Source organism: Thalassophryne amazonica, chromosome 19, assembly GCF_902500255.1.
Source record: "Thalassophryne amazonica chromosome 19, fThaAma1.1, whole genome shotgun sequence".
NCBI lineage: Eukaryota > Metazoa > Chordata > Actinopteri > Batrachoidiformes > Batrachoididae > Thalassophryne > Thalassophryne amazonica.
In genome coordinates this window covers 18,065,778-18,087,236 of record NC_047121.1, presented here as the reverse complement: position 1 = coordinate 18,087,236, position 21,459 = coordinate 18,065,778, and the positions used below count along the sequence as shown (strand labels likewise).

At 39.7% G+C, this 21,459-nt stretch overlaps 1 protein-coding gene across 1 annotated transcript in view; it reads left to right on the top strand.

Annotated features, from left to right (window-relative positions):
* ahsa1b (AHA1, activator of heat shock protein ATPase homolog 1b) overlaps positions 1–18,510 on the top strand; it is a 36,871-nt gene extending 18,361 nt beyond the window's left edge. Inside the window, exons 3-10 of the mRNA XM_034159466.1 lie at positions 396–586; positions 3,949–4,031; positions 4,148–4,265; positions 15,014–15,099; positions 15,247–15,375; positions 15,563–15,664; positions 15,858–15,909; positions 18,158–18,510. Coding sequence (XP_034015357.1) covers positions 396–586; positions 3,949–4,031; positions 4,148–4,265; positions 15,014–15,099; positions 15,247–15,375; positions 15,563–15,664; positions 15,858–15,909; positions 18,158–18,330 — 934 coding nt within the window. The 3' untranslated portion in view covers positions 18,331–18,510. The remainder of the gene's footprint in view (positions 1–395; positions 587–3,948; positions 4,032–4,147; positions 4,266–15,013; positions 15,100–15,246; positions 15,376–15,562; positions 15,665–15,857; positions 15,910–18,157) is intronic.
* Positions 18,511–21,459: the final 2,949 nt, after the last annotated feature.

The following is a 21,459-nucleotide window of genomic DNA, read 5'->3' as shown; positions in this document are numbered from 1 at the left end:
AAGCTGGGTATCATCTGCGTAACAATGAAAATTTAAGCAATACCGTCTAATAATACTGCCTAAGGGAAGCATGTATAATAACTATAATAACTTTATAGTACAAATCACTGGATAAATATGATCATTTTATTTTTTCATTTTACATTTTTTCTTTCCATGATGATGGGTGAGGCTGTGCCTCACCTGCCTCCCCTGACTGCACGTCACTGCAGCAAAGTAAGTTTGCATTATACTGTACACTTTGAATAATGTAAAAACTGCATACAGAGAGGTAAGTGAATACTATGACAATTGCACTGTGTACATGTGACTATTTGAGATGGGGTTGGGGTGGGGAGCAAAATAGGGCTATTTTGTAATTTTTACTCATCAGTCACACTCTGCTGGGTTTTCAGGACTGAACGAGATGCAACAAACTGGTCATCGGACAAATTGAAAAGTCTGCTTCTTGGAGTAAACGTGGAGAATGAAGAAGGTAGTTGTGAGGTAACAGATGTTAGCAAGGTGGAAGGAGAGGCATCCATCAACAATCGCAAAGGGAAGCTTATTTTCTTCTATGAATGGAATCTGAAAGCAACTTGGACTGGTAAGTTAAAAGATGGACTCTTGGGTTTGTATTAGGGAAATATTTGCTCTAGGACTGTGCAAAAAATATATATACGTGTGTGTGTATTGATACAGATGAGTATATTGACATTCTTTATTTCTTTGATGTTGCTGTCCATTTGACAAGTAGCTATTGTTACTTGTGAGATTTTATATTTTTCATTAATTTACTAAAACACTACTAGTCAAATATGATTATTATTATTATTATATTTAAGGATGGAGCCGATCCAATCCAGTATTGTGTCGGCTTCCGATACCAGACTCTTGCTTTGACATTGTAAACATATATTTCAATTGAAATTGAATTGAGAGAGAGACAGAGGGAGAGAGAGGACTTAATACTTTATTTTTACTCTACCACTTGCTTTGACATTGTAAACATGTAAAACATGTAAAGCTCCATTGAACTTGAGGAGGAGAGACAGGGGGAGGGAAAGAGAGAGAGAGAGAACGCCGTCTTTTCTCTTTTAAGTCTACAAAAAAAAAACTTAATTCTTTCACCAAAACATCAAATCTAGGCTTGAATCTTAGATGTACCTTCTGGCAAATTATAGCTGAACTTTCAGGTCTTCTTATTAAGAAATTCTCCTCTAAACACTTCATCACAAACCTGTATAACTGGGAATACAAAATATCCTCATATAAAATCAATAATAATGATAATAATAATATTGAAGCAAGCAGAGCTATAGTATCGGTATCAGCAGATATCCAAATTCAGGGATCAATCGGAAGTGAAAAAATGTGGATCAGTGCATCCCTAATTATATTTTAAGTATTTTTATTTGGGCTAGATGAGGGTAGATTAATCCACAGGGATTGCGCTAGTAATTTCCAAATGACTAATGCATCTCTTTTTTAAAAAAAATTATTTATTTATTTAGCTAAAAGTCTGTACTACGGTGTATCCAGAAAGTATTCACAGCGCTTCACCTTTTCCACATTTTGTTATGTTACAGACTGATTCCAAAATGGAGTAAATTCATCTTTTCCTCTCAAATTTCTACTCATAACACCCCATAATGACAACATGAAAAAAATGTTGCTTTTTTTTTTTTTAATATATTACAAATGGAAAAACTAAGAAATCACACATACATGAGCATTCACACCCTTTCTTCAGTACTTTGTTGATGCACCTTTGGCAGCAATTACAGCCTCAAGTCTTCTTGAATATGATGCCACAAGCTTGGCACACCTATCTGTGGGCAGTTCCATTCCTCTTTGCAGCACCTCTCAAGCTTTATCAGGTTGGATGGGGAGTGTCAGTGCACAGACATTTTCAGATCTCTCCAGAGATGTTCAATCAAATTCAGGTCTGGGCTCTGGCTGGGCCACTCAAGGACATTCACAGAGTTGTCCTGAAGCCACTCCTTTGATATCTGGCTGTGTGTTTAGGGTCATTGTCCTACTGAAAGATGAACTGTCTCCCCAGTCATATTGTTGTCCTTCTGGACAATTATCCTCTCTCCACAGAGGAATGCTGGAGCTCTGACAGAGTGACCAGAGTGGATCTGAACTTCTTCCATTTACAGATGATGGAGGCCACTGTGCTCATTGGGACCTTCAAAGCAGCAGAAATGTTTCTGTACCCTTCCCCAAATTTGTACCTTGAGACGATCCTGTCTTTGAGGTTAACAGACAATTCCTTTGACTTCGTGCTTGGTTTGTGCTCTAACATGCACTATCAACTGTGGGATCTTATATTTAGACAGGTCTTTCCAAATCATGTCCAGTCAACAGAATTTACACCAGGTGGACTCCAGTTAAGCTGCAGACACATCTCAAGGGTGATCAGTGGAAACAGGATGCACCTGAGCTCATTTCGGAACTTCATGACAAAGGCTGTGAATTCTTATGTACATGTGATTTCTTATGTGTTTTATTTTTATTAAATTTGCAAAAATCTAAAAAACAAAAAAAAAAACGTTTTTCAAATTCTCATTATGGGGTATTGTGGCATCCATTTTGGAATAGGGCTGTACCATTTAAAAAAATTAAAAAAAATGTGGAAAAAGCGCAGCATTGTGAATTAAGGCTGCTACAGTTAGTTGACAAGTCACAATTATGTGGACTATCAAAATCGTCTGCAACTAATTTAAAAATTGATGTCATCAGGTCAGCCGTGATATCACCGGAAAAGTTATACCCAAACAATATCATGGCTAGCTCAAATGTTTGGGACCATTTCAACCAAATTAAAGAGGAAAAAAAAATGCAATGCAAAATCTGTAAGGCAGAACTTGCCTTCCATGGCAGTGCAGGAGCATCTGAGAAGGAAAAATGTGGCTGATTCTGACAAAGAGGGACAGTTGTCTCAGTAAGCTAATTGGCTAGTTAGCCTCTAACATTACGGTCCATAGTGAGCTACTTATTTATATTGATAGCTGTGAACATTAACAATGCCAATTTCAATGGCTTTACTACACATTATGTGTTCGCTGTAATGTTATAACAGCAATGTTATGTTTGAGTAGGAAAAGTGATAACGCTAATGTTTTATAACGCTACATTACAGTGCTAAAAAAATACATTTTGTCTTCAATGAACGACTTTGTTACCAAGCCAACAACATGTACACCTCGGCAAGCAAATATCGTGACTGAAACAGTCTTCAACATTTTGGTGGCGGACATGAGACCCCTGTCCATGGTTGGCGATTAAGGTTTCAATTGTCTTTATTTTTTAGTTAGCACATACCTTAAACACTTCAAACTTGAAGCTAATTTTGGTTATATAAGAGCGGCTGCATGCTGGTGCATTAAGCCACAATTTACGCATGATCCGATTAGTCGACTGATCGCAAAAATAATCGGTGACCAGTCGATTATCAAAATAATCGTTTGCGGTAGCCCTACTGTGAATACGTTCTGGATGCACTGTACATGCTTCTCTGTTGTAGAGGTGCACAGAGGCAAAATGATAAATTTCAGTGTCCAGTTACTTATGGACCTGACTAACTGGGGTATCAGTATCCTTTGCGGTAGAGTTATTCATTGGCTATTAATTTGGCTATAAAATTTCCTGTATATTTGTATTGTCAAGTGTGTCGGTAGCATGGCCCAAGCAGAGGGTCACCCATTTGAGTCTGGTCTTGTTGAGGTTTCTTCTTCAAATCATCAGAGGGAGTTTTTCTTACCACTGTCACCTGTGTGCTTGCTGTGGGGGTTGGTAACGTTAGACCTTACTTGTGTGAAGCACCTAGAGGCAGCTTTGTTGTGATTTGGCACTGTATAAATGAAATGAATTGAAATGAATGCCAAAAATTATCAATACCAACTGTAATATAAAGAACCACGGCTTATATTGTCTATTGATGTTTTCATTTTATTTTTACAGGGAAGTCAAATGCTGGAGTAAAATATAAAGGAACAGTCGAGGTTCCAAACTTGTCTGATGAGAACGATGTCGATGACCTTGATGTAAGTTTCCCAAAAGAACTTGTGTGTACTGATTATGATTGGTTTGTGTATTGATCAGTGTGATTAATAGCACAGTGGTGGGCTGATACGTCATTTTGTTTGTTTGATTTTATCAGATTTGTGTGTCACTGAACAAAGATGAACCTGAAACCACATTGACCAAACTGATGAAAACAAAGGGAGCTGAAAAAATCAGAGAAGCACTGGGAAGTTATGTGGAGCTCTTAAAAACAGGTGTGTGCTACAAGACAGTTCGATATTCTCAAATACACATGCTGTAATATAAATACAATGGGGCGCCTGTGTTACAGTGATACCTTCTTCTGATGCAATCAAAGAACATTATCATTTTTAAAGTGCTGTTTAAATTGTAGTAATAACTGATTTTTTTTTTTCTTCACATCTTTAGCATAAGCCTGTATCGTAAACATCATGAGTTATAAAATTTTACACCAGGTAAAAGTAGGCAGAAATATAAAGACAATGCAGGGTTCTCCCCAGAGATATTTTGTATAGCGCAGGAGTATTCACCGGGTCAGTTAATCAGTGAAATCACATGGTGGAGTGGATGGTTTCAAAGAAAACCTGCACCCTCGCGACCCTTTCTGGAACAAGTTGAGCACCCCTGGTATAGCAGTCCTTTTGGCAATTATCACCCAAGGAGAGTAGATCCTCCAGAGGAGGAAGCTCTGGCATGTTCACTGTTTCAAGTACAAATGGTGGCCATTTCCTGCAACTTCAGCCTTCAGTCTTCTCTAAATATACAACTTAAGAGACATAATAAAATCTCCAACACCGAGTTCTTCTAATGATAGGATGTTATTTATCACATAGTACATAACAATCATTAAATAACACTAAATATACCAAGTAGCTCTGGAATTAACTTAATTAGACCATGATATTTTTACATTTTACTTGTAAAGTTGGAAAGATATTCAAAGATTTGACCTTCTGGAATCAATAAATTCAACGCAAATCAATGGTTTAAATCAAATGACACATCTTTCCAAATGTTGTAATACAGACAACAAATTACAACAGCAGAGCAGAGGAGGATATTGTTATTGTTTTTCTTTACATGACGGACAGTAACTTCAGTTGGAAGCTCCATCAAAGCCATTTAAAGATGTCAATTGTGACTCACTTTTCTGCTGATTAAAGTCAATACCAGACTCTCGTCTGTTGTTGCGGGCAAGAAAAGAGAATCGTCCGCCGTTTCACACCGTAGTCCCCCCCCCCCCCCCCCCCCCCACACACACACATACACACACACAAAACAGGCCTTTTCCGTGGGACAGCACACAAAGGTTCTCTGGTGTGGATTTTACACTGCAGTGCATTTCCATTTAAAAGAAGAAAAAAAAAACCTTGCATATACCGGACAGCAGTCTGGAACTAGCACAGTAACAGAGGTACGAAATAAAAATTCGGCACTGACACTCACTGATTATTTTTATTTTTGCAAACCATCTGGACCCGCAGTCTGTGCACCTGCTACATCGGACACCGCAAAAGGCTGTGGTCACTTTTACGTTTCACTCCTTTCTGTCTCGTCATATTTTAAAAGTTTTTGCAGTGCAAAGCGGATTACTTCAGCAGTTTGTGGAGGAAATTGTCCACCTTAAGCCCTGGTCACGCGGCACTAACGAAGGACACTGAAGCCAAAACAAAACAAGAAATCTGGACTTGCATTGACTTTTGGAGGAATCGTTTCACCATCGTCCAGGTTTGTTCCTGTAGCTGGCGCTTCGTCAGAATTTCTAAACTCTTGAAAAATGTGGACGAATCCCAACAACAGCCTCAATTCATCCTTATTTTGTTTTGCTTTCTCTCTTGACGGTTCCTTATCGTTTGTGTAGTTCCCGTAACGAACGTTGACGAACGAGTTGAACGTAACATTGTATTTCTGATGACTCGTCCATGTGTGTGATGAAAAGCAGTGTTGTCATACAGAAACAATAGCAGCAAGAATGTTTTTTTCAACTACTTTAACTATTTACACACGGTCCAGCTGTTTGTGACTGGTCTGCGTGTGCACGCATATTGTTGTTGTGAAGACAAACATCTCTCACCTGTTGTTAAGACAACCAGATCCCGCACCTGCAGGTGCTGCGGACATGAGGGAGAGGCTGGCTGTGCTTGGTCTCATACCCGCTGTTGGTCATCATGAACATTTTGTTTTGATTTCATTTAAAGCGTCATGGTCAATGATGCTTTGTTTTTCTTTCGTTAGTTTCGGTTTTGTTCCTTTTTGCGGTCTTGATTCGCAGTTTTCTGTGATGGGAAAGTGCAGGTTCATTCATCCACCTTTTCTCGTTGATTTCTGACTTTTTTTTTTTTTTTCATTCGTTCAGCAATCGCAGTGTGCCGTGTGACCAGGCCCGTACCTTTGATGTGGAGGTTGTAGAAAGGTCTTGTTTAGGGACAAATTGTCCAGAAAAACCATAATTCAGAAAAAAATTGCATAAAGACGCAATGAGAACTTTAAAACTGTCACGCACGTCAAGATCATTCCATGGCAGAACTGCAGAAGAGTGACTCGACCAAATGTAATCTTTTTAATTGATATAATGCCCGCTGCTTATTTAAAGGACATGTTGCACCGAAATCATAACAATTAAGATTTAGGATGTTAATCACCATCCGATGATGCACTGGGATTACTTTGTGCGCTTCTGTGACCAGTTTCAAAGTATATGGCATTCGCAACAAACAGCTATGGAGACGTTCAAAAACAAAGTACTCGTGAGTACTTGTGTCTTTACGACAGCAGCGACATGACTATTAGACGCGTCCCAACACACACTTGAATGAAATGTTGTTGGTAATGTTTAAGACGTTTACATAAATATGATGTCATGTTATGACAACTCGCTTTTAAGTGGTAACTGTTCATTTTTATGAAGTCAGAGTAAAAGCAGAAGGTTTAGTACACAGCAAGCCATTAGTTATAAACACAAATCAAAACAAAATGCTTATAAGTACAACCCCTGGCAAAAATTATGGAATCACCGGCCTCAGAGGATGTTCATTCAGTTGTTTAATTTTGTAGGAAAAAAAAAAGCAGATCACAGACATGACACAAAACTAAAGTCATTTCAAATGGCAACTTTCTGGCTTTAAGAAACACTATAAGAAATCAGGAAAATAAAATTGTGGCAGTCAGTAACGGTTACTTTTTTAGACCAAGCAGAGGGAAAAAAATATGGAATCACTAAATTCTGAGGAAAAAATTATGGAATCATGAAAAACAAAAGAACGCTCCAACACATCACTAGTATTTTGTTGCACCACCTCTGGCTTTTATAACAGCTTACAGTCTCTGAGGCATGGGCTTAATGAGTGACAAACAGTACTCTTCATCAATCTGGCTCCAACTTTCTCTGATTGCTGTTGCCAGATCAGCTTTGCAGGTTGGAGCCTTGTCATGGACCATTTTCTTCAACTTCCACCAAAGATTTTCAATTGGATTAAGATCCGGACTATTTGCAGGCCATGACATTGACCCTATGTGTCTTTTTGCAAGGAATGTTTTCACAGTTTTTGCTCTATGGCAAGATGCATTATCATCTTGAAAAATTATTTCATCATCCCCAAACATCCTTTCAATTGATGGGATAAGAAAAGTGTCCAAAATATCAATGTAAACTTGTGCATTTATTGATGATGTAATGACAGCCATCTCCCCAGTGCCTTTATCTGACATGCAGCCCCATATCATCAATGACTGTGGAAATTTACATGTTCTCTTCAGGCAGTCATCTTTATAATTCTCATTGGAACGGCACCAAACAAAAGTTCCAGCATCATCACCTTGCCCAATGCAGATTCGAGATTCATCACTGAATATGACTTTCATCCAGTCATCCACAGTCCATGATTGCTTTTCCTTAGCCCATTGTAACCTTGTTTTTTTCCTGTTTAGGTGTTAATGATGGCTTTCGTGTAGCTTTTCTGTATGTAAATCCCATTTCCTTTAGGCGGTTTCTTACAGTTCGGTCACAGACGTTGACTCCAGTTTCCTCCCATTCATTCCTCATTTGTTTTGTTGTGCATTTTCGATTTTTGAGACATTGCTTTAAGTTTTCTGTCTTGACGCTTTGATGTTTTCCTTGGTCTACCAGTATGTTTGCCTTTAACAACCTTCCCATGTTGTTTGTATTTGGTCCAGAGTTTAGACACAGCTGACTGTGAACAACCAACATCTTTTGCAACACTGCGTGATGATTTACCCTCTTTTAAGAGTTTGATAATCCTCTCCTTTGTTTCAATTGACATCTCTTGTGTTGGAGCCATGATTCATGTCAGTCCACTTGGTGCAACAGCTCTCCAAGGTGTGATCACTCCTTTTTAGATGCAGACTAACGAGCAGATCTGATTTGATGCAGGTGTTAGTTTTGGGGATGAAAATTTACAGGGTGATTCCATAATTTTTTCCTCAGAATTGAGTGAGTCCATATTTTTTTTTCCCTCTGCTTGGTCTAAAAAAGTAACCGTTACTGACTGCCACAACTTTTTTCTTGATTTCTTATAGTGTTTCTTAAAGCCAGAAAGTTGCCATTTGAAATGACTTTAGTTTTGTGTCATGTCTGTGATCCGCTTTTTTCTACAAAATTAAACAACTGAATGAACATCCTTCGAGGCCGATGATTCCATATTTTTTGGCAGGGGTTGTACATGAAACTGTGGAAAAAATGTATATATATACATATATCTACTCATACAGATTTACCATAGAGTGCTGTACTGTTTGTATGTCTTCATAATTGATGTAACTAAAGTTCAAGACATATTCGGTGACTTCGAAATGTTCATGTATCCATCCCCTGACTTGTCTGAAGAAAACTGGCAATAAAACTGATTTACAGGTATTACCCAAAGCATTCCATTACTTATACAACCCATCATCTTGGCTTTTATATTTGTATTAATTCATTCATATCAAGTTGTAGAGATCAGTCAGAGGTTAAGGATTGTAACTTTAGATTGTTATTATTTATATTTCAAATGGCATGAACAAATTAAAATGTGTGAAATACAAAGTGTTCACATAAATATATACAGTGAGGAAAATAAGTATTTGAACACCCTGCAATTTTGAAAGTTCTCCCACTTAGAAATCATGGAGGGGTCTGAAATTTTCATCTTAGGTGCATGTCCACTGTGAGAGACATAATCTGAAAAAATCCAGAAATCACAATGTATGATTTTTTTTTTTTTTTTTTTTATAATTTATTTGTATGTTACTGCTGCAAATAAGTATTTGAACACCTACCAACCAGCAAGAATTCTGGCTCACACAGACCTGTTAATTTTTCTTTAAGAAGCCCTCTTATTCTGCACTCTTTACCTGTATTAATTGCACCTGTTTGAACTTGTTACCTGTATAAAAGACACCTGTTCACACACTCAATTAATCACACTCCAACCTGTCCACCATAGCCAAGACCAGAAAGCTGTCTAAGGACACCAGGGACAAAACTGTAGACCTGCACAAGGCTGGGATGAACTACAGGACAACAGGCAAGCAGCTTGGTAGAAGACACAACAACTGTTATGATTATTTATTACAAAGTGGAAGAAACACAAGATGACTGTCAATGTCCCTTGGTCTGGGATTCCATGCAAGATCTCACTTTGTGGGGTAAGGATGATTCTGAGAAAGCTCAGAAATACATAGGGGGACCTGGTCAACGACCTGAAGAAAGCTGGGACCACAGTCACAAAGATTACATGAGTAACACATGATGCTGTCATGGTTTAAAATCCTGCAGGGCAGCAAGGTCCCCCTGCTCAAGCCAGCACATGTCCAGACCCGTTTGAAGTTCACCAATGACCATCTGGATGATCCAGAGGAGGCATGGGAAAAGGTCATGTGGTCAGATGAGACCAGAATAGAGCTTTTTGGAATCAACTCCACTTACCATGTTTGGGGGGGAGGTGATGGTCTAGTGGTTAAGGTGTTGGGCTTGAGACCAGAAGATCCCAGGTTCAAATCCCCGCCTGACTGGAAAATCACTAAGGGCCCTTGGGCAAGGTCTTTAATCCCCTGTTGCTCCCGGTGTGTAGTGAGGCATAATTGTAAAGCGCTTTGAGCGTCTGATGCAGATGGAAAAGCGCTATATAAATGCAGTCCATTTAGAGGATGAGAACAACCCCAAGAAAACCATCCCAACTGTGAAACATGGGGGTGGAAACATCATACTCTGGGGGTGCTCTTCTGCAAAGGGGACAGGACGACTGCACTGTATTGAAGGGAGGATGGATGGGGTCATGTATTGCGAGATTTTAGCAAACAACCTCCTTCCCTCAGTAAGAGCATTGAAGATGGGTCATGGCTGGGTCTTCCAGCATGACAGTGAACCCAAACACACAGCCAGGGCAACTAAGGAGGGGTGCCGCAAGAAGCATTTCAAGGTCCTGGAGTGGCCTGGCCAGTCTCCAGACCTGAACTCAATAGAAAGTCTTTGGAGGGATCTGAAACTCCAAACCTGAAAGATCTAGAGAGGGTCTGTATGGAGGAGTGGACCCTGCTGCAGTGTGCAAACCTGGTGAAAAACTACAGGAAACGTTTGATCTCTGTAATTGCAAACAAAGGCTACTACACCAAATATTAACATTGATTTTCACAGGTGTTGAAATACTTATTTGCAGCAGTAACATACAAATAAATTACAAAAAAAAAAATACATTGTGATTTTCGGATTTTTTACTTTATTTTATTTTTATTTATTTATTTATTTTTTAGATTGTGTCTCTCACAGTGGACATGCAGCTAAGATGAAAATTTCAGACCCCTCCATGATTTCTAAGTGGGAGAACTTGCAAAATCACAGTGTGTTCAAATACTTATTTTCCTCACTGTGTGTATGTATGTATGTATATATGTATGTATGTATATGTATGTATGTATGTATGTATGTATGTATGTATGTATGTATATATGTATGTATGTATGTATGTATGTATGTATATATGTACGTATGTATGTATATATGTACGTACGTATGTATGTACGTACGTATGTATATATGTACGTACGTATGTATGTACGTACGTACGTATGTATGTACGTACGTACGTATGTATGTACGTATGTATGTATGTATGTATGTACGTACGTATGTATGTACGTACGTATGTATGTACGTACGTATGTATGTACGTACGTATGTATGTACGTACGTACGTATGTATGTACGTACGTATGTATGTACGTATGTACGTACGTATGTATGTACGTACGTACGTATGTATGTACGTATGTACGTACGTATGTATGTACGTACGTATGTATGTACGTACGTACGTATGTATGTACGTACGTATGTATGTATGTACGTACGTATGTATGTACGTACGTATGTATGTACGTACGTATGTATGTACGTACGTATGTATGTACGTACGTATGTATGTATGTACGTATGGAGGTACGTACGTATGTATGTACGTACGTATGGAGGTACGTACGTATGTATGTACGTACGTATGGAGGTACGTACGTATGTATGTATGTACGTACGTATGGAGGTACGTACGTATGTATGGAGGTACGTACGTATGGAGGTACGTACGTATGGAGGTACGTACGTATGGATGGATGTACGTACGTATGGATGTACGTATGTACGTACGTATGTATGGAGGTACGTACGTATGGATGGATGTATATATATACGTATGTATGTATATATATACGTATGTATGTATATATATACGTATATATACGTATGTATGTATATATATACGTATATATACGTATGTATGTATATATATACGTATATATACGTATGTATGTATATACATACGTATCTATGTACATACGTATATATATACATACGTATCTATGTATGTACATACGTATGTATGTATGTATATACGTATGTATGTATATACATACGTATGTATGTACATACATACGTATGTATGTACATATGTATGTATGTATGTATATATATACGTATGTATGTACATACGTATGTATGTACATATGTATGTATGTATGTATATATATACGTATGTATGTACATACGTATGTATGTATATACGTATATATGTATGTACATACGTATGTATGTATGTATGTACGTACGTACGTATGTACGTACGTATGTATAATAAAATAACTTTCTGAAGTTGTCATTATGAGGTGTTGTGAGTAGAATTTTGAGTGGAGAAAAATTAACTCTATTTTGGAATAAGGCTATAACATAACAAAATGTGGGGAAAAAGTGAAGCGCTGTGAATATTTTTCCGGATACGCTGTAGCTGGACTGTTCCGTTATCAGATAGAAATTTTGCTGTTTGGGTAATTGTTTTATCTTCATTTTTCAAACAGATGGTCCTAATGATAACGATTAAGCTTCAGCATATTTTTCTGTGAAGGCTCTCAGTTGTCCAGGTGGTTTCCATAGTAGAGAAGCTTGAATCTTCGACTGGACTGCGTTGCTTGACACGAGTACGTTTCGCTTCAAATCACAAGCTTCCTCAGCTAAAATTTTTGCTCTGGTAGTCTGACTTCTGTCTTGACTCTTGTAGAGAAGAATAACAGAAGCCACAAAAGGTGGAGTTTTAAACCTAACCAGATCCCTCCTACTGAGAGGCAGACCGCTATTGGCTAGTGACTAAACAATTGCTTTATTTAGCACCGTTTGTGCTCTAGTTAGCACCCTCCTAATGACAGGGTCGCTGTCCCTCCTAACGATGGGACTGATGCCTCTCCTGACGAGTCTCCTGATGACATGAATGACTCATTACCATGAACAAAAGACTGAAACTGTTTTGACCTGAGTACCCCCCATTGTAAACAGGGGACAAAGCGTGTCTCAGACCCCCTCCCCAGTTAAGGCTGGGTTTCAACTGTTTCACATACAATGCTTCCTTCACTTCCCTCTCAAACCATTTCTTTTCTCTGGCTAAAGCCCCTTTCACACTGGGGCTGCTTCGAGTTGTGTTGGGCGTCATCATGACAACGCCGCGTGGAAGCAACCCAGTGCCGAGACGATGCAGCTCGACGCCACAACAACGCAAGGGGCGCAAAGGACGAAACAAATCGGACATCAAAAATTAAACGTTTTTTTGTTGTTGTTTTTTTGCGTCCTGTGCTCGCCGCAGAAAGGAAGTGGTTTCAGCCCAAGTCAGGGCAAAGTGACGTTACTCGACATGACTGGAAGCCTCACAATACAACGTTATCCGACGCCAATTTATGATTCCTGCTGTGTTCCTTTGTTCCCACAGTATAAATCAGGGAGGATTGTTTTTATACCGTGTACACAATGCAGTGAAACTACTAGGGGTGTCGGAAAAAATCGATTCACGTCCGAATCGCAATTCTTATTTATTACGATTCTGAATCGATCCAAAATGTCCAAGAATCAATTTTTTTTAAAAGCATTTTTTAAACATAATCTTGCTTACTCGCTGCGTGTACTGTTTGTCAGGCAACGGCTTCTGTACTACAGGGTCACGGCGAGGGTGGGGGTGGTCCGGCATGCTTCAAACACTCGTGCGCTGCAGAGACACACAGGAATGACTCATGTTTTGGTGGCTTTGGGAGCGGTTGGGAAGTGGGCTTGCCGCTTCTGAGGAGCAGCGAATCAAAGAGCCACGAGCCAAATCGAACCATTGCTTCAGTGATTCACGCTTTAAACTGGAGTTGCGCTGCAGAAACGGTTGATTACACGGTCCAAAATTATATCGTAACGGGCCGTAACGCCTGTTACGATAGCTCGCTAGCTGGCGCGAGGCTAGTGTGAAGTGTCTCCGCCTGTGAGTGCTTTGTGACGGTGGAGGAGCTCAGTGGCACCCGCTGCTCGGTAGGGACAGAAACTGCGATAGAAGTCAGTCTCCAAATACAAGCAGCTACAAAAAAAACCCACCAGAAATAGAAGCTCGATTTGTCTCTATTCGTTTATAACAAAGAAAATGCTGCTAAGAGGATTAGGAAAGTCTCCGTTTCAACTCAGAAAAAAATGAAAATGCTCCCACGGATGTTTACACCAAAAGATCGCTGATTCGCTCATTTCGCTGTCAATCAAAAGGATTCAGGCTAAGACAGATCATCCAGTCATCATGCAGAAGCTGGGCGTCCGGGCCAGCCGAGGCCAGCCCACTGCCCCATAAACCCCCAGACATGCTGAGATGTCAGGAAAACTGTAATAAACACTACATAGGTGAGACTAAGCAGCCGTTGCACAAAAGGCTATACCAGCACTGCAGAGAGGGCGCCGGTGGACCTCAGTCTACAGTTCATCTACACCTTAAAGACACTAACCACACGTTTGAGGACAAGGAAGTTAAAATCTTAGCCAGAGAAAAGAAATGGTTTGAGAGGGAAGTGAAGGAAGCATTGTATGTGAAACAGTTGAAACCCAGCCTTAACTGGGGAGGGGGTCTGAGACACGTTTTGTCCCCTGTTTACAATGGGGGGTACTCAGGTCAAAGCAGTTTCAGTCTTCTGTTCATGGTAATGAGTCATTCACGTCATCAGGATAGTCATCACATCAAGAGAGGTGTCAGACCCATCATTAGGAGGGACAGCTGCCCTGTCATTAGGAGGGTGCTAATTAGAGCAATTGTTAGTTACTTGCCAATAGCAGTCTGCCTGTCGGTAGGAGGGGTCTGGTTAGGTTTAAAACTTCAGCTTTTGCTAGCTTCTCTTATTCTTCTCTACAAGAGTCTAGACAGAAGTCAGAGTACCAGAGCAAGACTTTTAGCTGAGGAACCTTCTGCGATTAGAAGCAAAATGTCCTCGCGTCAAACAACCCAGTCCAATCGAAGATTCAAGGTTCTCTACTTCATCATATTTGTTTATTTGCTCCTTTTTCTATTTTTGCATCACTCAGAGTTGAGTGCCTATGATGTTTAGACTTGGAACAAAAGACTTTTAGATTTCACTCAGATCTCTGACGGCATGTTTCGTCCTTTTATTGAGTAAATAATTTTGTTTTCTCACTGTGAATAATTTTAAATTACAGAGTTCACACAGGGAATGATCCTGCCGACAGCCAACGGCGTGGCCACGCCCACACCACAGCCGAAAGCCAAGCTGGAAAAAACTCAGGTTATCATCATCAGATGCTTTTTACGTGTTCAACACAAAATTACAACTATTGAAGTCGAAGCATCAGTTCTGACATCAGTGTTGGTCTAGCAGGAGGGCAGCAGGTCTTTTCCTCATCTGTGTGTGTGTGTGTTGTGTGTGTAACAGATTTCTTCTTCGAGCAGCACAGTCACTCCTGTAAACACCGGAGTCAAGATCCCCACCTGTAAATTCTGCATGAATGAAACTTTCCTCACCTCACCGTTTGAACTCTACAGAGTCTTTGTCAACCAGGAAGTGAGTGTTACATGGTCTTTGTGCCAGTAGTGAGACAGTGATTTTTTTTTTTTTTTTTTTTTTTTTTGGTTGTTGTTTTTTGTTTTTGTTTTTTTTAGAATCACATCTTGAGGTCTCTACTTTGTTTCTGTGCATTTCTTTGCTTGTTGTGATAAACACGTGTCGCTTCGTGTGTCCACGTTTGCAGATGGTTCAGGCATTCACGCAGGCTCCCGCAACAGTGGATGGAGATAAGGGTGGAAGGTTTCGTCTGTTCAATGGAAACATATTTGGTGAATTCATAGAGCTGGTGAGTGTTGGGGTTTTATTTATTTAATTCAACAGTGTAGAGGGAGGCATTTCTTTCACGTGGTTTATTACGTTCGCTGAGGACCCAGATCCTATCAGAAATCTCGGATTGCTCGTTAAATCATGCTTATTGTTCTGTAATTATCCTTTAGTGGATTATTTCTTAATAGTGAATCTATTTCTTTTGCCACTAGGTACCCGATAAGAAAATAGTCATGAAGTGGAGGTATAACAACTGGCCCTGTGGTATGTTGACTTACGTCTTTTGCACCCCCATATTGTGCTTAATTTTATCAGTAGCAGCAATTAAACAAAAAATTACAACAAAAATACGCACACCCAACAACACTGTTTGAAAGAAAGGCTGTGAGTGCTGAGATGATGAAGCATATGTCATTTATCCAGTAAATGCATATAAGATAGGGTCACGTGGGAAGACTACTTTACCAAGATCAATTTCCTCACATTCACCCCGATGTCAGGGTGCTGCCATACAAGGTGCTCACTACACACCGGGAGCAATAGGGGATTAAAGGCCTTGCCCAAGGGCCCTTAGTGATTTTCCAGTCAGGCGGGGATTTGAACCCATGATCTTCTGGACTCAAGCCCAACACCTTAACCACTAGACCATCACCTCCCCCACGCTGTAAGACCCATAGACTGTGTATATGTAGGTCCTGGTAAGTACTTGGATTGGAGATGTCTTTGTAAGATCAGGGGGCTGTGGCTGTTTCTCCAGGTAACACTGGTAATGATGATGCCTTTTCAGGAAGACCATGGGCCAAGAATCTTCCTGGTTCTAGTCTTACTGTATAGTTGTGAGACCTCAGTGCTAACCAGGACTTTTCATTACTCAACAGAACAAATTTTCTGTTGAGTAAGGCAATGACTGGATATCTTTGGTAGCAGGCCTCTCCACAGAAGACAATGCAGATAACGCATACTGCACACTGTTGGAAAATGTCAGTTACAAAAGTAGGGCCATATTGTGCATTTTCTTGAGCATCATCCAGGATGATGGTGCCACAGTGCTGAGGACCCCTAGCAACTGGACAAGGCCAAAGGGACACCCACATATCATTTAGCTGGATGGTTATTTTTGGGAGATAGGGATGGAACATCAGTCTGCTGTCATTGGGTGGTGACCAATTGGGACCTATTGCGGTCCTCTAGGTTGCTGGATGCAGCAGTGCGCAGCACTGGCTCACTGCTCGGTTTGACAAAGTAGAAGTTCTCGATAGAACAAACTTTGTCGAGTTTTCTTCGGTATGGGTTTTCCTCGGTGGGGGAGCTCAACTCCAAACGGCTGAGGTCTATCACAGAAAGAAATGTGGAAAAGAGAGGCACATAAACTCAACAGAGGGAGGTGTGAAAATCTGGGTAGAGAGAACTGCGCATGCGCAGTTGCGGGATGGATGGCTTCTCAATAGGGATGGTCTCTCATTGGAACACCGGCAGCGCGTCGTTGAGCAAGACTTCTACATCTCAGTGCTGTCGCAGGCGAGCACGAGGGAAAAATGAGTCAACACCCTGACGGAGCTTAGAAGTGAATAGACTTTATTTTACAGATGTATAGCATTTATACAAGTTGATAAACAGTGAAGTAGAAAACGCTTTTTGTTAAAAAGGAAGGACAGAGAGACTCAGGCTATAGACTTTGATCTGTACCGTTGATCATTTGTATGACAGAGAACAGGTGGTCGGTTGCCTGCCACCCGCAGTTCATGGGGGACATGAAAGAGACCTTTAATGTCTGGATCAAATATGCGTAGCACCTTGGCGTGCTAACACCCGCTGTCGGACATGATGAGGCATTAACGTGGATAAACCAGGAAGTTCTTTCGGCAGACATGAATTTGCATCGGATACAGCTTTGTGTGGCAGGCAGGAAAAGACACAGTGACGTTACATATGACTTTGTGCTTGGTGACGGAAAGCTGTTTATGGGGAATTTGTATTTCAAAGGTGTAGCTTGGTCACTACAGAGTAAAGTTTAAACCGCACCCCTCCCGTGAGGGTGCACAGCAATGGCAATAGCAAGGAAAACTCCTTTTTAACCCTCTGAGCCCTAAAACCCGCCAGCTCATGTAAAAGACATGTTTTTTAGTAAATAAATCCTCCTTTTTGGCATTGCCAGAAACTGTAAAACATAAACACTCCATCAGATTTAAAGGTCCAAAGTAGCATTTGTCAGTTTGTTAGTTACTGGTTACTATCAGCTATCTTTGTTTGTTTTTGTTTTGTTTTTTTTATCATTTGTGTCCCTTCCCAAACCATGGGATATTTTTATTCTTTTCCCAACATCCCAGGGTTGCAGTTAGGTTCGGTCAACAAACACAACTAGTTGTTTTTTTATTATTATTATTATTACATTATCAGAACACAAATGACGTTTCAGTGAATATCTCCTAATGGACCAAAGTGATCAAACCAGTACTGAGTACCATGGTACAAATACTATGTGTGACACTGACGACAGCTTTTTCTGCTTCAGAGCATTACGCAACGATCACGATCAGCTTTTTGGACCGGAGCAGTGAGACGGAGCTGGCAGTGGAGTATCAAGGTGTCCCAGACAGCGAGGAGGAGAGGACGAAAGAGGGCTGGCAGAGATACTACTTTGAGGCTATTAAACAAACTTTTGGCTACGGAGCTCGACTCTTCTGAAGACGGCGTTTTCTCTCTTGGATGATTATTTTTTTCCTTCACATCCTTCGATATCACCAAAACATAAACTCATGGCGCCAGTTCATAAGACAGATGTGAGGCAAATAAGTCACACATCTGTGTAAATGTTTTAATATTTAGAACGTATTATAAATAAATGAATTCTCGTTTCTGTCAGCATTCTGGTCTGTTGCCTGTACAAAGTACCACCTCAGGAGTTTACATGTTTTTCTTGTTTTATGTCACTTTGAATCCAAAAGTTTTTATTTCTAAGGATGGAAAGGTGACAAGGAAATACAAGCATTTAAAACTTTTTTTTTTAATGTGTAAGCGTAAGGAGGCGAGTACTTGTTACAGGCGCTATCGTTCAAAGTGCATAAATGAACTGTGCCTTTGGGACTTGAAGCGAAAGAACCACTAATGCAAATTGGCTTCAATTTCTATAATTACTACAAAAATTAATATTTTGGACTTTTGTTTTGAAAATAAATGTATTGTCGTTATTTTAGTCATGAAAGCATAGCTGTAGTGAAGATGCATGTTTCTATTTCAGACTGGTAGATGGCGGTGTAGGAGCGCTGTACATTCATGTTTTAGTCTTGATTTCATCAATCAATTTTATTTATATAGCGCCAAATCACAACAAACAGTTGCCCCAAGGCGCTTTATATTGTAAGGCAAGGCCGTACAATAATTACGTAAAAACCCCAACGGTCAAAACAACCCCCTGTGAGCAAGCACTTGGCGACAGTCGGAAGGAAAAACTCCCTTTTAACAAGAAGAAACCTCCAGCAGAACCAGGCTCAGGGAGGGGCAGTCTTCTGCTGGGACTGGTTGGGGCTGAGGGAGAGAACCAGGAAAAAGACATGCTGTGGAGGGGAGCAGAGATCAATCACTAATGATTAAATGCAGAGTGGTGCATACAGAGCAAAAAGAGAAACAAACACTCAGTGCATCATGGGAACCCCCCAGCAGTCTAAGTCTATAGCAGCATAACTAAGGGATGGTTCAGGGTCACCTGATCCAGCCCTAACTATAAGCTTTAGCAAAAAGGAAAGTTTTAAGCCTAATCTTAAAAGTAGAGAGGGTGTCTGTCTCCCTGATCCGAATTGGGAGCTGGTTCCACAGGAGAGGAGCCTGAAAGCTGAAGGCTCTGCCTCCCATTCTACTATTACAAACCCTAGGAACTACAAGTAAGCCTGCAGTCTGAGAGCGAAGCGCTCTACTGGGGTGATATGGTACTATGAGGTCCCTAAGATAAGATGGGACCTGATTATTCAAAACCTTATAAGTAAGAAGAAGAATTTTAAATTCTATTCTAGAATTAACAGGAAGCCAATGAAGAGAGGTCAATATGGGTGAGATATGCTCTCTCCTTCTAGTCCCCGTTAGTACTCTAGCTGCAGCATTTTGAATTAACTGAAGGCTTTTCAGGGAACTTTTAGGACAACCTGATAATAATGAATTACAATAGTCCAGCCTAGAGGAAATAAATGCATGAATTAGTTTTTCAGCATCACTCTGAGACAAGACCTAATTTTAGAGATATTGCGTAAATGCAAAAAAGCAGTCCTACATATTTGTTTAATATGCGCTTTGAATGACATATCCTAATCAAAAATGACTCCAAAATTTCTCACAGTATTACTAGAGGTCAGGGTAATGCCATCCAGAGTAAGGATCTGGTTAGACACCATGTTTCTAAGATTTGTGGGGCCAAGTACAATAACTTCAGTTTTATCTGAGTTTAAAAGCAGTAAATTAGAGGTCATCCATGTCTTTATGTCTGTAAGACAATCCTGCAGTTTAGCTAATTGGTGTGTGTCCTCTGGCTTCATGGATAGATAAAGCTGGGTATCATCTGTGTAACAATGAAAATTTAAGCAGTGCCGTCTAATAATACTGCCTAAGGGAAGCATGTATAAAGTGAATAAAATTGGTCCTAGCACAGATCCTTGTGGAACTCCATAATTAACCCTAGTCTGTGAAGAAGATTCCCCATTTACATGAACAAATTGTAATCTATTAGATAAATATGATTCAAACCACCGCAGCGCAGTGCCTTTAATACCTATGGCATGCTCTAATCTCTGTAACAAAATTTTATGGTCATCAACAGTATCAAAAGCAGCACTGAGGTCTAACAGAACAGGCACAGAGATGAGGCCATAAGAAGATAATTTGTAACCTTCACTAATGCTGTTTCTGTACTATGATGAATTCTAAAACCTGACTGAAACTCTTCAAATAGACCATTCCTCTGCAGATGATCAGTTAGCTGTTTTACAACTACCCTTTCAAGAATTTTTTGCACGTTTTGAGCCCTGCTTCTACTCAACTTTTACCTGGACGTGCTCCTGCAACGGTTTGTTCATAACAGAGAATGAAAGGCATTAGTTTCTTGTGCAGGTAGCTTCTGTAGCAAGATGTTTTGCTTTGTCATTTAAAAAAATGTACATTTTGATGAAAAACAGAAGAAAACATTTATTTATTCCTTATTACAAATTGTCATCATATAAAGATTACTTTATTGGAATAAATCAGTTGCTCTATACTGTTTTGTTTTTATTTGTGGACTTTAACATCACATTAAATGATCTCGTCATGAGTTGAAATGCACTGATTTTTTTTTTTTTTAATGCAAATGTTTTAGACTTAACATTTTCAAAACCAAGGTTTGACACAATAGTTTATTACACGGTTCAGCAATAAGTAATTTGGGTGTTCAAGGTCATTTGCAGCATGTACACACTTGATGTCTGTATTTTTCCTACAGAAAAGGTATCCCCCATCCCTGTAAAATTTGTTTTGACTTTGTAAAACTGCTCTGCAGTTAAGATATCCTTGTTCCAATGATGATATAGCGCATCACTTTATCCACATTATTTTACAACTTATTCCAAAATTTATTTTTTTCCTCAAAATTCCACACATAAAATCTATTTGATGCAGAACTTAAATAAAAAGTCTTTAAAAGAAATCAATCCACACACAATACCCGTAATGGCGATGTGAAATTATTTTCCCCCCAAATTTATTAAAACTGATAGGAATCACTTGTACATAAGAATTCAGTCTTTGCCATAAAGCTCAAAATTGAGCTCAGGTGCATCCTGTTTCCACTGAGCA